Source organism: Canis lupus, chromosome 26 (assembly GCF_011100685.1).
Source record: "Canis lupus familiaris isolate Mischka breed German Shepherd chromosome 26, alternate assembly UU_Cfam_GSD_1.0, whole genome shotgun sequence".
NCBI lineage: Eukaryota > Metazoa > Chordata > Mammalia > Carnivora > Canidae > Canis > Canis lupus.
Window position 1 is genome coordinate 15,511,576 of NC_049247.1, and position 17,474 is coordinate 15,529,049.

Genomic DNA, 17,474 nt, shown 5'->3' on the forward strand with positions numbered 1-17,474 from the left:
TCTCTTTCTTGTTCTGTCTTTTTTCCCCCAAACTAAAGGTCAGTTGCCTTTGTCTTCTGCTTCAAAACATTCCAAGAGAGAATTCTGTATTCCTTTCAGGAGAAAAGAAGTAACAGACAAAACAAAGTGAGCCACATTTAGAAGTTGCATCCTATCATTTAAAAGCAGAAAGCACTAGAAGCAATATAACACACCACACACACACACACACACACACACACACACACACTAAGGTGAGCCATGGCAGATGGAAGGCTGCTTTTAGATGCAAAACTGGATTCTCTTAGGCAAGTTCTCTTTTTTAGCTCTCTGTTTAGAAGAGCATGGATTTATATGTCCACGTACGTATCTAAATATTATACCAGCTTAGTGTAGTAGATGTGAGGCCTGCATTGTGTACATGACAAATACATGTTGCTTTTAAGTAAAGGAGCTATGCTACACATTTGTGCACAAAAGGCTGCTGAATCCCACCCTGGCAGCGTCCCTGGCCTGGCCTGGAAAAGTCAGGGTCATGCTGTTGCACAGAGAAATAATACAACATCCCCTGAATGTTAGCAATTTAAATACAGCTTTAGAATATCTGTAGCACCTTTGCCTCACCTATGCTCTTACTATTTGCACTATTTGAAATGAAATGACTTTGATTGAGAAATACTATCTTTAGTGGAAGGATAAAGCATAAAATGTTTTAAAATTATATATGGAGAGGGAGAAGAGGGGGGTACATAGGACAGAGTGTCTAGACTTGTCTAAATATATCATTTGGGCACTTTTGACTTTAGAACCAGGTAAATATTTGACATATTTTTTTAAAAATGAAGTTATATTAAGAAGTAATCCATAAAAATCAGAAGTAGGGATCCCTGGGTGGCGCAGCAGTTTGGCGCCTGCCTTTGGCCCAGGGCGCGATCCTGGAAACCCAGGATCGAATCCCACATCGGGGTCCTGGTGCATGGAGCCTGCTTCTCCCTCTGCCTGTGTCTCTGCCTCTCTCTCTCTCTCTCTCTCTCTCTCTCTCTGTGACTATCATAAATAAAAAATAAAAAATAAAAAAAAATAAAAAGTAAAAGTAAATATATAAAAATTAATGTGATTTTATTCCAATTAGTTTTAATATTCAGTAAGTTGAGGTTAAAAAAAATCTTAAACTGATTTCAGTAATCCTATTATAGGTGGTAGTATAAGTCTGGGTGTTCTGAAATAGGCACGTGTGGTATTGTGGGATAAAGGAAATGAGTAATGTTGGTGTTGCTAAACTTGGATTTTTGGCATGTCAACAAGAAAATACAAATGTAAGATTTATGATTTATAAGAAAAACCTTCAGCTCTTATTTGAGCTAGAAATGTCAGTAGAACCTTAATATATTTTTTGTCTAAAAATAAAATTTCCTAGGGCACTATGCTAAAAAGTCCTAGAAACAGTGACTGACTAACCCAGTAAGGCTGAGTAACTCTGGTATCTACCAAAGGAACCAGTTCTATTTGGAGAAATGGATAATTCTAGGTCTGCACAGTTTAGCTTGAAACATCTTAATGTATCAGAAAGCAACAAAGCTATCAAAGGCTTCTAGGATCATAACAAAGAACTCTCCTGACTAAAGGTGGGACAATTATAGCATCATTAAGGATAATAATAGCAACTAATTGAAACATACTAACTATATTTAAATCTTAAGTTCATCTTCAGGATTAAAAAAAAATCACTCAGTAATACCTTGTAAAGATGTTAGTACACCAACCCATTATTTTTGAACTAGTAAACAAAGAAAAAGGATCAAGTATTTATTATGCCTTTCCTATACAATGGTATCCTGAGTTGTCCAACTAGTTAATGAGGGGATACTTCTCTATAGAACTATTTTATAGCTAATACATGAAAAATAAATGCTAGAACCACCACCATTTTGCAACGTCTAATAAATTAATAAATTAGGCAAAGATCTTTAGTGTCGGCATGACAAGAAAAGAAGAAATCGCACAGTAGTAACCTGGTGGAATTTCTTTTTTACATAAATCTGATTAAACTTCTAGGTCTTACCATCACCTAAAAGGAAATAGAGGGCACAGAGAAATGCTATCAGTGCTACAGGTATGCAATCAGGAACATACAGATTATAAGAAAGTTTGCTAGACAAAGACCCAAGTTTCTTATCAAAAATAAAGAAGAAAAGCTGATGGGATGGGATTGGATTTACAGGTGAAAGGATACTTAGGGAGGACACATCAACTAACCACAATGAATGGGCCTTATTTGAATCTCAATTTCAACAAAGCAATAAACAAACACTGAAGAATGATTGTGGGGAGGGGGGGAGTGGACATTGACTGGATATTTGCAAAATTAAGGAATTATTGTTAATTTTGTCTAATGTGATGATATTACAATTATGCTTTTAAAAAAAGACAGTTTCTATCTTTTAGAAATACATCCTGTAGTAGTTCCAACTGGAATAATATAATGTCTTGGATTTGCTTCAAAATGATTTAGAAGTGTGGAAAGTGGGTCAGAGTAAGATAAAAAAATATCAACTATGTACTGATAATCTTTGAAATTAGAAATGGATACAGGGGCTAATTATGGCTAGCATCTTTACTTTTGTATATGTTTGAAGTTTTTCTATAATGAAAGTTTTTTTTGAAAAGTGACTTACCTCTCTACCTAACAAATTTACTTAAAAAGGACATTTTAGAAAATGAAAAACCAGTATCACATGTTCACAGTAGAAAATAACTATAAAATAAATTCAATGAAAGCAAAGCTATTAATAAATTCTCATTGTCCAAGCTTCTGTATCTGGTCATTTTTTTCAATGTTGAAGAGTATGAACTCAGAGATGTGTTCAAGACATTTCAAGAAAATCAAGGTATGGAGCTTTACTTCTGGAAGTAACCTAATGGCTAGGAAGAAAAGTGATAAAAAGGGAATACTTTCTCACCGTATATGACCACACACTCCAATGTTATTTAATGTTCTCTCTGCCTGGGTGCCAGGGTGCCACCTAAAACACTTTGGACAGTACCACCGGGGTTCCAAGAAACACCACTTTAAGAAATAACAGTATAATATCATTGGCTTTTAAAACTGGGCAGAATAATTGCATAGAGCACACTCTCCCATCACTAATTATGTTCTCTGGTCTTTGGCCTCTTCCTTGAATATACTCAACTCTTTTTCAATGTGAAGTCATTGCATATACCGAGAATCCTCTCACCATTTTAAGATTCAGTTTCCAAGTCTGCAAAATTCAGACTATGGTTCGTTGCTCATAGAGTTTTGCAAGGATTAAATGAGATAATGTATATCGAAGGTTTAGTACAAGTGGCATCTAACGTCAAGCATATACATGATAAGCACAACTGTTATTAGTATCAGAGACAGCAATGAGTGTATTCATCTTATAGATTCTTGGGAACTACATTGCCAGGGAAAAAGGATTCCTGGTTTATCTGTGTTAGTTCAGGGGCTATGGAAGCAGCGTATATCTATGTACCAGAAGAGAGACAAACAATTAACATCTAAAGGGAGGATTCAGATTAGACTTTCTTTCAAGGGGTGAAGATTAGTGAACCCTAGTAGTGCAATCATTTTTTCCTCCCCAAAAGTCTATATGAAGAAATACAGAATATTGTAATTTGAATAGTTTAGCACAAAGTTTAAAGGCACAAGGATGGATGAATTGGTCTCATTATCACATTCCCCATTACCAGAAATTATTTGAGTCATTCACTGTTCACGGGACATCTGGAAATGGGTACAGACTGTCAAGTACCTTTATGCCCCTTGATACTGGGGGATAATGATTAGTTTCATTATACTCAGAGAAGTCATGGGCACAGAGAGAATAACGATTTTACCCAAGGTAACACAGTAACATCAGTGAGGTGGGATTTGAACTGCTTTAGGGTGAGGGGTAACTATTTCTCTGAGCTGGAGGTGCAGCCTCCTTGGATCACTAGAAGGAAGGATGCATAAGAATCTCTTTAGCTCATGCTCTAGAGTGCCTGGATTTGCAACTCTCCCTGGTCTCTCCTTTTTCTAATGAAAGAACAATATTAATCAAGTAAAGAAGCACCCTCTAGATGTGGATGGCAAATTGATTTTATCTGGAATACCAACTTCAGCCAATTAGGGAAAGCTCTTTAAAGAATGTGTTGAGAAAGAGTCTGAGGTCTCGTCCCAGAGAGAGTGCTGCGATGCACTAATGGACGGCTGTGGATGTCTGCCACCAGCTGACCACAGAGGATAGGCAGCAATTGTGCCACATATTTGTATTCACTAACCAGCATATTGATAGGTCTCAATTTATGAGGTGGACTTCCTGCCCCTGGGAAAACAGACAATTCCCCGAGGGAATGAGAACAAGCTGGTTATATTTTGCTAAACTGATAGAAGAACTGAGGTTTATGTTATATCGGAGAAGCCAGACCTACAGTCTAAGTCACACGTGGCATAATCACTGCCTATCTCTGTAGTGGCAAATATCACTAATCCATCATAGCACTCTTTCTGGGACATGACTTCAGAATCTTTCTCAACACATTCTTTAGATAGCTACTAATTGGTTGGTGTTGGCATTCCAGACTTGATAAGGTGGAAAGGGGACAAATATTAGGCAATGGGTTCCCAGAAGGTGAATTAGACCGTGTACTCCATCAGGGAAGGGCCCATGCCCTGTGTATCATTGAACCCTCCGTGCCTAGGATTGTATCTAACTAAGTTTAGGCATTGATGAATGCTCATTGAACCAAATGAGGACTTACAATGCCAGTAGGGGATGATTCCAACGGCAGCAGCAACAACACCTAGCATTTAATGGGCATTTGCTATAAATCAGACACCAAGCTAAATTCTTTACAGGAAATATTTCATCTAATCTTCACAACCACCATATAATGTTCATTAATACCGTCATTTTGCAGATGGGGAAACTGAGGCAGAGATTTGTAACTAGCCTAAGGCCATCCAGCTGAAAAGTGGCAGTGCCGGGATTTGAACCCAAGTAGTCTGACTTTGATTCCTGGAATTTATCACCCAAGACTTCCCATTTAGAAGCCTCACCACCATGACTCTATACATAGTTTTTTGCTGTCTGATCTTTTTTACCCAGTTCTACTCAGGATTGCCTGGTGTCCCAAGGACAGCCCTCCACCCCCCCACCCCCCCAGCAAAAACAGAAACTAGTTTTCTTCGCAGACATCCTTTGATCCCTACAGCACCACCTTGGGTAAGTCACTTGACCATCCCACACATCACCTTCCTCACCTTTAAAAGGGAATAAGAGCAACTACCGCCCCCCCCCCCCCCCCCCACACACACACCTCTTGCTACAGTTCCCAGGTCAAAAGAGGCAATGTGATGCAAATGGAACTTTATCAACACTCTGGGAACTTAGAACAGGAACAGGCTGAGAAATGTTGATTGCTCTTGTGGGGGTAGGATTCCAGCTACATCTCCCCTGCAAGTGACTCAGTTCAGACCCTAAATGTCATGACTAAAGATGCTTTTAAATATCCCAGGCTACTTAAGGGGCCAGCTTTCAATGGCATTTAAAATTTCGGTCAACTTCAGGGTGGGCATTTGGACCTGAGAGTGAGAGCAGAGGAATTTGGGCTGGAGGGTGGGCAGGAGACACGTAGAACCTCCCCTCCACTTCCCTCCTCCTCTGAGCTCCCAGCCCCAACCCCACCTCCCGGCTGCTGCAGCCCACTTCCAGAAGCCGGCAAATGCATCTCTAGTTGTCAACCAGAAGGGGTCGCTGCAGAGCGAGCAGTGCTTTCAGTCACCCTCCAGAGCGGGCGCACAAATACCCAAATGCGTATCCAAAGCTACGAACGTTTCTGGATCCATACTCTGTATCTCCAGGGTTCTTTCTGCCCCCCCCCCCCCATCTTATTTCTTTGCCTTACTTCTCCCCCTTTCTCTCCCATCCCCCCACCCACACACACCGTCCTTTTGCAAGAATTTCTGAAGTTCATATTGGTGCCTAAGTCTCTTGGTCCCTGTCCCTATCAGCATCAGCAAGAAGCAGGGGTTTATTCTGGCTGTAGCCCAGACCTGGTGCTTGGAGGCCTTTAAGAGTTGGCAAGGCCTCCTTCCAGGAATTTACAATCTGGGGAGTGGGAGTAGTAACTGGAGATGCAAGGGCCCTGAGGGAGAGATGCTGGGTGGGGTCCTGCTACTGTCTCTTTTTCTTAATGAAAACCCTGGGGGTGAAACTAGAGAAATTCTCCCCAGACCCTCTGCCTCTAAGGATTTATTTGTGATTCTGAACTCTCACTTTCTGGGATTAGGGTTCAAGTGGGGGTGGGGGGGAGAGGGTAGAAGTTGGGAAGAGATCTAAAAGTAACTTATTCCTCCTGGAATCCTAACACCACCCCCCCCCCGGCTCCCCCCAAAATCCCTCTCCCTAAGCACTTTACTTTTCTGAAAGGGACTCCACTCCTGAGACAAGCTGTTAATTTCTTAACCACTTTTCAGTGGTTGCGCCTGAATTCCCCAGGAGTGGATGGGCTGGGGTGGGGTGGGGTGGGGTGGGAGCACTCTTTTCCTTTGGACGAGTTTGGCAGCGGGGACATCAGGCTGGCTGACTGTGAGGCACAAAAGAAATCTTCCTTAGAGCGCCGCATGCACAGATGTAATGCTGCGCCCCTCCGCGGGCGGGGACCTGGCTTGGCAGATGGCGAAAAGCCGAATTGGTGATGGATTGTCCATCAAATGGCACTTTCTGGGTGGTGGGGATCTCGCGGCGCCCAGGCGCAAAGAGAAATGCAAGGGACCCCCTTTGCTGGCCTAGGCGGTCCCTCCCAGAAGTGAGGGGGTCAGATTGACTTGGGCGGGTAGGTTAAGTATTTTTTTACTCTCCCCCCAACCCCCCAGAAGATCCGCTACAAGACTTGCAAACGGGCTGAGAAGGGAGGTGGCGGGGCCCAGGGGGCACGCCAGAAGCGATGGGGGCAGGGGGAAGGCCTGCCATGGCTGGGAAGGAGAACAGTGTGGGAAGCAGGATCTCCTGCCCGGTTCAGTTTGGGGTGCCGGGATTGCTCCTCGGAGGGGTCAGCGCTGCAACTCCGTCGCCGCGGGGCCCTGGTGACAGGCACTCGCCCCGCCCTTTCTCCTCCCAAGACCTGCGGGCTTTTGTTATGCAGATGGCGGCAGGAGGCTGTGCCGGAGGAGGAGGGAGTTGGTGGGGAGGAGGAGAGACGGAGCGGGGGGAGGAAAGTGCAGCTCGCGCGACCAGCCTCCTCTTCCAACGTCACATTGTGCGAGAGACAAAACCCGGGCGCGCCTGAGCTCACACGCGCACGCACACACAGACGACCCCGTCGCCTCCTCTCTCCTGGCGCTGCCGAGGAAGCCAGCCCTCCCTCCCTTCCCTGGGGCGCGGAGGCTCAGCAAGCTCAGAGCTCAGCCCAGAGGCAACACGGAAGGCGAAGAAAGACGATAGAGCAACCTCTTGTCTCCCCTGCCTGCCCGGGCTGAGGCGCCCCATCCCCCGCCCTGAACCCCGATCTCTTCCACCCCACCCCTCTGGGTTTCACGCGGACCGAGCCCGCAGCCGGGTGTGCCCCCATTGGAATCCACGTTTCAGCACTTCGGACAGCGCCCGGGAGCCCCGGCCCCCTTGGGTTGGCTATGGCGAGCGTTCAGCAAGGCGAGAAGCAGCTTTTCGAGAAGTTCTGGCGAGGAACCTTTAAAGCTGTGGCCACCCCGCGTCCCGAGAGCATCATTGTCGCCAGTATCACGGCCCGCAAGCCGCTGCCAAGGTAATGACCTCCTTCTTCACAGGGGAGAGAGCCTGATGGTCCTTCTTTCCTGGCCTGTGTGCCCCAGAGCCCTGAGGGGTGAATGCAGGCAGCTGGGCCAGGGCGCTTGTCTTTTCCCGTCACTACTCGGTGTCTCCCGCTGGAACATGGGAACTAATTGCCTGTGCGAGGTGGAAGCTGGTGAGAAGGGACAGGGATTCTTTAGGGGGAGCAGCACTCAATGGCCTGCTGACCTGGCAGCTGCTATTTGAGAGATTTTGCTTTCTTTAGGGTGGGCGGTGTAGGTGAGCTAGGACTTAACTAAGAAACTTTTCTTGGTATCAGAGCTCAGAGGACGGGGAGGGGGGGTGCCAAAGGAATGGTGGATTTGGGGTGGTTGGGGGTGTTGTACAAGAAGAGAAGATGAGGGTTGAACCAGCTCAAGCAGCGTTCAGAGGTAACGGCACATTTCTATACTCAGCTCAAAAACTAGCGAGCTCTGAACATTTTGACAAAAGCCCCATATGCTGTTCCTTCAAATACACCCTAAACAGCACCCTCCTCCACGCCTTTCTGGCTGCCACTGCTGCTGAATTCTCTCCTCTCCAGCATCCAAAACCAGTACTCTGAGCTCAAGAGTCAGGGAGGAGCCTTCCAAGATCGTGAAGATGATCTTGGAAGAGTTTTATTTGGGCTTTCAAATAGGATCTGATTGCTTTGAACTCAAGAAGAACAGACCTGTAGATGGTGAAAATAGTGTGATGGGGAGGACTAAGGGAAGAAAAGAAAGAAAGGCAGAAAGAAGGAGAGAAGAGGATGTGGGGTAAAATGGAGAGGAGGTTGGGGAGAACATTCCAAGACCGAGAAAACCCAATTCTTTTCATAAAGCATTCAATTTAGAGGAGTTTGAAATGAAAGGAAGGCAGCTCTGCCCTCTTTCAGGGAAAATCAAGGCAATATGAAAACTCATCTTTTGCTGGTGTTGGATGAGTGGTTCAGTGGGAGAAAAAGAAAGAAGTGGACTAGAGGAGACCACTTGGAGGATTTATTAATCCTGGCTGGCTACATCAGAGAGTGGATTGAAAACATGTCTGTGAAAGTGCTTCAGACCAGAAAGCCTTTTCTGGCACAACTGGTTCTGAACTTTCCAGTGGGTATGGGGTGGGTGACGGGGAATCCTATCTAAAGAATCAAACTCAGGCTGGACAACTTTTCATAGTCTGATAGGAACCTCGCTCACACAAGTCTTTAGAAAAATGGGTTCCCCATGTTGGGAATGTGTGGACTAGAAGCAAGATGTGGTAGGCTGCAAGCAGCAGCAGCCACCAGTATTTGCAGATGGGAGGGAGGGGACATCTTGTGACACAGTCTGGAGAAGGGGAATCAGAACACCAAATGCCGTCCGAAACTGATGTCTGTCTGCTTGGAAAAAGGTTCTTTGTAGAGAGTTTTGACGTCAGCAGTTTTATCTTCCTGGGTTTCAGCCATCCATTCCACCTTTGGAGTGCACCTCCTGTTGGCAAATCAGGTGCTGGGTTGGCCAAAGAATATGCCCTTGTAGAAGAAACTAAAGACAATTTCATTGAAAACTACTAGTGTGACATTTGGTCCAGAGTCTGCCATATATTTCAGGGCTACAGGAAGAGAAGAGCGGATTCCTGATGATATTTTAATACAGAAAATGCCTAAGTCCACCTGACTTGGTACCTTCACCGCTTGCCTGTCTGTTACTGTCATGCCCTTTTCTTAGTCATATTCTCAATCATATGAATTGCCCAAAGTCACCTAACCCTCATGCTTTCTGTAGCACTGTACAAATCTCAACATAATGCATCTGAGACTCTTAACAATAGCCAGCCCTCCTCCCCCTGTTGTCATTTCCCTCTAGGTGTCTTTTAACGTCCTGGGTCTCCTTTCTCTTGGAAACCACTCCTGGGGTGAAAGTCTGAGTCATAAGCTCCTAATTTATGTCATATGGAAAGGACCCTCTTCAGTACTTCTGTAACAGGTGTAGCCTCTCTGTAGGATAGATTCCAGTTTTATAGCTGGATAGGATAGATTCCAGTTTTATAGTTTGGGTGGGAAGTGAGTGGGGAACATTTGTATTCAAGTCTTTAGGGAAGGGTGGGTTTGAGTCGTCTTTCAACAGACTGTCTATAAAACCCAAATCATCCCCATCCTCATCCAAGCCACATCCAGTGAGGTCAGTTTCCACCTCCCTTCTAATGTTGTATGTTTACTTAACAGTGAAAGTACCACCATGTTTCCAAAGCTGAGTTCTCAGGAAGGAAAGAGACAGAGACACTGGTATAACATCAGCTAAGCCCCAGTGGCTTCCTCTGGAGGCAGTCTAGGGACCTGATCTCATCAGAAATGTCATTTAGTTCCATGAGTCAAGACCAGCATACAGGCAGCAGATCTGTAGGAAGATGGGGGAGGGGTTGGATGAAACACCAACCAGTTCCCTTGGTTACACATTTAATATGTGTTTATAGACGAGGGCTACCCCTCATCTGAATGAACTTCCCCAGGATATTTTAAGTCTATCTCTGAAGATAATTTAGTACCAGGATAGAAGCTTCCATTCAATTGGTTGATTTCTTAGCACTATGCATATATCATACAATCACACTCCAAGGAAAACCTCCCATAGTACCCCCCCGCCTTCCTCTCCCCCTCCATGAGGCATACTTGATGAGGCAATAGCTTTATGTGTATCAAATTGCAAGCAGATGTCTGACTCAAATGTCAGAACAGTATAGCAGAGTGGGAGGCAGTATATCATAGTGGTTAAGAGCTCAGACTTGAGTTTCAGACAAAGCTGGATTCCTGCTCCAGTTCTACCATTTAGCTGAGTGTCCTAGACAAGAAGCTTTACCTTGCTGAACCTGTTTTGTCATCTTGAAATAGAAATAATAATCGTAGCCATCTCAGGCATTGAATTATGAGGACTGAGTCAGGTAAAACACCTCCTACATTGTGTGGCGCATAGTGATTGCTTAATAGACATTGCTTCTAAAACAAACAGCTCAGTTTATAATGGCCAAAGGAAATCCACATTTCCTTCCAGTATTGTGTTCTTTGTGCCTACCCATTGCTCTCCCAAATGATGCTGGCAGTAAACATTGTGGGATTTCAGCTCCTGACAGGCAATGCATTGAGATGGAATTAATACACAGGAGGTGGGGTGGGAGTGGTCCCATAATTTTCTTCCCTGAGGGAAGGTTAGCTGCTTTCTGATGTGACTTTTTTAGTGAGGAGGTGTAGGGCTGGTGAAGAATTACCTAGATTCAGAATGTATTGATATAACAGCCTCGTGGAGTATTCGTTTCATTTGTGTAGAGATGACCAGGTACTGCCAGTCCAAAGAAGGCTCAAACTCCTTGAAAATTACTTTGAATCCCTAGTTCCATCAAATCTAGAGTGACTATATAATTTATTATTCCTATCAAGAGTGACAGGATTGCTGTGATTAGTTATTCCAGGTTGGAAGATCTAACGGGAACCCATCTCAGGCAAACGAGGGTGTAGGGTGGCCATACTGAAGCCTCGCCCTATATGGGCTGGAAGACAGTCAGCATGAATCCGGAAGATAGGTAGTTGGAGAGTAAGAGATCCTTCTTTTGTCCCCATCAAAGATATACAGTCATTTTTCCTGATTAATTAATTTTATCTTTTGTTTGCTCCAGAAAGTTTGTACCCAAAAAGTTTATGCTCAAAGTGGAAAACTTAAGTGTCTGAGGCTAGACCTAAGTATAATAATCATATCACCGAATAGTAGTAGCTAAAGACCTAATGAACATGTAAAAACCATTTGAAATTAGCGTATCAATTGTTTGTGGATGCAGGAGTGTTTGTAAAGGTCTAGAAAGGCAGCCCTCTTAAATAGAATAAGCAATTGCCTTTACAATTCTTTTGGCAAGCTATTAATTTTCTTCGAAAATCCTTTCTATGCAGAATAGTCCAGAAGCAGACTTCGGCCCCAGGTCTGTCCAAAGGATCATAAATTCCAAACTATTGGGAGATTTTACTGCATAAAGGGAAAGATGGCCAAATTGTAAGGCAGGAAAAATGCCTTTGAATCATTTAATTCCAGACTCCGCTTTGTGCCAAGGGATCAGTTAGCACATTTGTGCTGACTCTGTCCTCGGGAGCAGAGTGAGGGGCAGCTGGGAGGTGATTTCTTGACAGCCTGTGGTTAAAAACCAAGGTACGGAGGGGTCATGGAGAATGCTTGCCCTGGCGATGAATGATCGTTTTTGGTTTTTGTTTTTGTTTTTTGTTTTTTTTCCCCCCGCAGGAAAGAGAGAGTTATTGTTAGGGGCAAACCTTTCTCCTTCTGAAAGGTGAAATTTGCTGAATGGTGTACAGGGGTCAGTGGGGGGCATTATTTCTGACACGGCTGTTTTCACTTGGCAACCGTGCTGTCTTAGAGACTCTCGGGCTGCAGCAGACACTGAATGAAAGTTGGATGCATTAATTGAATGAGTACACGCGGTCCAAATCCAGTATCAGATTCGCTCTCTCCCAGCCCCACCTCCATTCCTGACAGGCTGGGGATTCTGCTCAACACAGCCTAAGAGACACACACTCTGCAGAGAGATTTAAGTCGCACCCGTGTCAAAATGAAGCTGTCTGGGTATAGATGTCCGTCTGGCTGGGCGAGTAGACATGTCAGCTGGTATGGATACAGGAGGTTGGACCAAATGCCACCTGGAAGTGCTTTCCAGGCCGTGCGAGCCTCTATGAACTCTACCCCCACTCCTGAAAAAAAAAATGCCGGGGGCTGGGGAACACCCCTAAAAGCCTAACTCCTGTGATGCAGAAGGAAGCATGGGTCACCCGCCTCCTGCTCTTGTGAGCACCTCAGGCATGCTGCAGGGGCACAATAAATTTTTAAAAATATCCTTTCTTCCCGATTGGCTGGCTTTACCTTCCTGTGAGGTAGAAGTGCTTGCAGGGGCTTAGCAAAACCAGAGTTATTTAATTGCTTGTTACTAAGATTTCTCTGAGGTGTGAGGGCACACTTTTGAGGGGGAGAGAGTGGAATGGCGAAGAACCTAGGCTCTGAAGTCAGATCGGCTCAGGTCAGGTGAAATCCTGCTGTGCTACTTCTTGCCTCTGGACTCTGCTAATCCCTTTGCCTCTCCATACCTCAGTTTGCCTACCTGTGAGACACTGATGTCACAGGATTGCAGTGAGGAGTGGACCAGATCGTTCATAGAAAGAACATGGCACAGTGCCTGGCACAGAGGGAGATGTCCATAAACAGTGCTCCTGTTACCACGACCTGATGAGATCCCTGGAGAGAGTGCCACGCCCCTCGGCACCGGGACTGGACGGGTTGCTTGGTGGTGATGGTTGGGGTTCCTTGGCCTCCCCACTTGACCACTCCAGTGCTCTGTATTCATTTCTAAGCGTGGTTTTGGCATTCCCTAAAGAGCCACCGAGATGTGGAGATCTGTTGAAAAAAATCTGACGGACCCTGAAGGCACACTAATCAAAATACATGTTTCCTTTTACTATTTCCAGACACTTCACCATTTGCAGATGTGGTGTGACTTTTGGCAAGAACTTGACCTTCTCCATCTTGGTTTCTTCATCCATAAAATGGGGCTGATAGTAGCAGCCCCCTCCAAGAGCTGTTGAGAATACTGAATGGGCTAATTTATAGAAAGTGCTGTTTGGCACAGAGCAAGGGCTCCATCAATGTTAGCTCTTACTATTAATAATAAATTATAGTTTTTATTATTACTACATGCCAGGCCCATCAAGGAGAAAAGGGTGAATGAAATGCAGTCTCTCCCTGGGAGGGCTGCAGAATTTAGTGGCAAAGGTGGGCACAGACACCAGTACCAACAACATGAGGCAGACTGTCTTAAGTACTATAATGTGGGTGGGAATAGGGAAAAGGGGATGTGGAAAACCAGAGGAGGGAGGCACCCTCCATGAGGCTTGGAGTCCCTTGCTTATAGTCACATAGTTCTCCTTAGTGGTCTGATCTGTGAAATGGGAATGATTCATTTATTTCATCAATTTTACCTACAAATGCAAGGAATGAGCAGAATGAATAAGGCCTTTGTTGCTAGTAGAGTCTCAAAAGACACTTTTTTTTTCTCTCCAGAAGAAAAAGCAATTTAAACTTTCAGGAGGGGCGGTCACCTATTGGGGAGTCAGAGTGAGTGCTAATAAAGGGCGATTGTGGAAAGGAACTGCCTTTCTTGTATAAAATTTCCAACTCCTCTGTCATTGGCTCAAGGATGCAGACTCTGGTGTGGACCATTAGGTTTCTCGTCCTTCATGGTCCAGCTCTGGCTAGAACAAAATCCAGTTTGCATTCCTTGAGCAGCCACCAATTGGGGGATTAGAGTGAGCCCACAGGTCAAACAGAAAATAAACTACTGGGAATGAATCACAAAAAGGAAGGAGCCACATGTGGCTAAAAAATAAAATTATGCTTTCATTCATTGAACAATTTTATTGAGCTCCTACTTGATATAGCAGTGAATGACACTAAGCCCCTGCTCTCGTGAGGGAGAAAGGTGATAAATGAAGACATCATATACAGTCAGGTTATAGTAAGTGTTATAAAGAAGAATAAAGCAGGGGGAACGTGATAAAGGATGAGGATGGGGGCTTCTTTGTTGGATGGAGTGGTCAGGGACCTGGATGTAAGGAGGGAAAAAGCCATGAGGATCACCAAGGGGGAAAGGTTTTTGAGACAGAGCGAATAGCAAGTGCAAAGGCCCTGAGGTGGAAGCCACCTCAGGGCCTTTGGTGTATTAAAAGATTAAAAGATGGCAGGGAAGTCAGTATGGTTGGAGCAGAGTGAGTGAGGGGAAGACTAACAGGGGTGATTCCCTAGATGTAGGCAGGAAACATTTCAAGCAATTAACATCCTAAGCCTGTTAAGGACTTCCCAGGTCCTTGACTCCTAGGCTGGGAGCAGGAAGGGGGATCACAGGGGGGCTCCTTCCCTCTCAGTCAGGGTCCTGTGTCTGATCTGCTTCTATTTGGCTCTTCTGTCTGACTCAAATACAGCCAGGATGACTTCGAATAGCAGTGTTAGAAGCTTAGCTTGGTCCCTGCATGTGTTATGGACAAGCATGAAATTTACAATCTCTCTGATTGTGATCAATCAGATTAGGAAATTGAAAAACACACTGTTTAGACTTCCAAATAGCAAGGGAAAATCTTGTTCCCATGACGGTGCGGGTTTGGTCTATCTCATATCCATGCGTGCAAATCTAGACTATCCCTCTCACCCAGCCGCCCCCCTTCACTGCACACCTTTGAAGCTACAGTCTGCTTACTCTTGGTGTCCCTCTCTCTCTCCCTACCCCCCCTTCCCCCCATCTTCATTTGAGATTTTGCTGAGGGAGTTCCCATATGCCACAGCCTGTGTGCGCAGCTCCGTGAAATAAAACACGAATTAAGATGTCATAGAGACAAAGCCAAACCAAATACAGAACAATGCCGAACCCTAAAACAGTCATTAAGTAATTCACGTCTACATGTGTCTGTTCAAAACAAATATTAAGATCCTCTGGACGCAAATGCTTCTCACATCGGGAGAATCCCCTCGTTGCCGGATTCCCTGGGCTTACCTCCCGCTGACAGCTTCGCTGAGCAGAAACACCAGTGGATCACTGTTCTCTGGCTTCATTAAAAGTTAAGCTTATGCAAGTGAGCTGGAATTTTACAAGACAAGTCACCACTCCTCTGAGGTGAGAGGTGCCATCTGGGCCTGAAGAGTGTGGATTCATGGTGTGTGTGCACACTCGCTCACAGTAGAAAGTGGATGCCAAGCTCCTTATGTCATTATATGCCCAGCCCTGTGCTAATAAGCAATCATGTTTTATCTGTTGCCTGATTCCATCTTCACAGTAACTCTGGGAGAGAAGTATTTTAAAGGTTGTTTTATAGGTGAGAAACCGAGGCTCAGAGAGCAGAAGTAACCTGCTCAAGGACCGCTGGCTGGTAAGAGTCAGAGTTGGGATAAGAACCCAGAGCTCTCAACTGATGTGTGTATAGTCTAGTCCACTTTGCAGAGGAGGAACAGCTGAGACCAGGGAGGTGGTGGGGTGCGTCATGTCCAAGGTCACCCAGTTTGTAAGAGGTGAAGCTAGGATCTAAACTCGGGTCTGCGTGATTGCAACTACATTCTTCTCTACCTCTTGTCACTATGGTTTAGCTTTTAAGTTTGTGGGTGTATTTGTTTCATTTTACTCATCTTATTTTATGCCCAATCCACTTAGGCAATAGCTATTGTTATAATCCCAACTCACACCATTCTCTGTAATGTTGTCTTTCTCTGTCCTGACCCTCCTTACCCATTCTCCCCATCAAACCAGAAGAACCTTTTTGAAAGGCAAGTCAGACCATACACACACCCTCCACTCATCTAAAACCCTCCATCACTGTCCTTTGGTTTGTAGAATACAGAGCTACCCCCGCTCCTAAGGCCTAAAGACTCTCTAGTTCAGCATCTGTCTGCCTACCCCCCAATATTGTTTCTGAAGTGTTGCCCCCCTCTCCCTCCCTCTGTTTGGCCACACCCCTGTCCTTTCAGTCACTCAAATTTTCCATTCCCTTTCTGCCACCGGACCTTTGCACATGATGCCAGGAAGGCTCTCCCTCTCTCCTGGTGCCTAATTTATACCTACTGCACTTTCAGATCTCAGCTCAAATGTCATTTCATTAGGGATTCCTTCCACAGTGCTCTAGACTACATCATACCTTGAATTACAGACTTTCTTATGGCAGTACCTCTCTTGGTTCTCAACATGCTTGTGATTTTATATTGATTTGTGAGATCATTATTAAAGTGTACCTCTAAGAGACTGAAAGCATCATGGGGATGGAGACTATGTCTGTGTGCTCACTGGTGAATCTCTTTCACCTGATACACAGCAGGGGGCCAAACAAGTGTTGGCTGGATGCATGAATTGTAACACTTTCCCCCGTCAAGTGACTTGCACACCTAATAGTCTAAAGCATATGGAAATGCCAATATTAAAAGACAGCAATGTTAATTCCTTTGATTTGCAAGAGAAACATTTGAACTGCTGGCAGGGGTAGGGTGGGGAACCATGTCTGTCTTGTTCCTTATTCTATCTCAACACCTGGGACAGTGGTCCATGGTTGAGGATCTTTACATGTTTATTGAATGAATAAATAATGAGGGTATGTAGTAATACGAGCATAGTACTGATGAGGAAACTAGGAGACTTATGGAGGTACAGCATTAGAATCTTAGAGCTCAAGGGGTTTTCGAGATCATCCAATTTCATTGTACATGTAGAGGTCTGAGGGATATGTTTTATACTATGCATAATATATTGGAACCACAGTGTGTATGTGTAATTCACAAATAAATACACATATATGTGGGTTTCATTTTCAAAATTTCTTACTTAGAGAGACATAAGATTGAAAGATCTTTAGGATGCACTGCTGTAATTCAGATCCCCATTTTGCAGAGGGGGAGACTGAGACTTACAAAGGAGGAGGGATTTGCCCAAATTCATAGACTGAGTCAGCCTGGGTCAGCTCTGGGTTCAGTGAAGTGGTGTTTGCCCAATGTCATGTTTGTGTTTGAACTTCCCTGCTGTGATCAGGTGACCAGACGTGGCTCTCTCTGGCCACCATCATATCTTACCCCCTGCAGTAAGATATGGCATCCTGCCCCATAGAGACCTCCTGTGGCATATGCTGCCTGAAGCCTG

General features: G+C 44.8%; 1 protein-coding gene across 1 annotated transcript in view; it reads left to right on the top strand.

Moving 5' to 3' along the window:
• The first annotated feature begins 7,222 nt into the window (after positions 1 to 7,222).
• The window catches only part of SRRM4 (serine/arginine repetitive matrix 4), a 153,092-nt gene continuing 142,840 nt past the window's right edge, over positions 7,223 to 17,474 (top strand). The window contains exon 1 of the mRNA XM_038575269.1: positions 7,223 to 7,767. Within this exon, the coding sequence (XP_038431197.1) occupies positions 7,637 to 7,767 (131 nt within the window). The 5' untranslated portion in view covers positions 7,223 to 7,636. The remainder of the gene's footprint in view (positions 7,768 to 17,474) is intronic.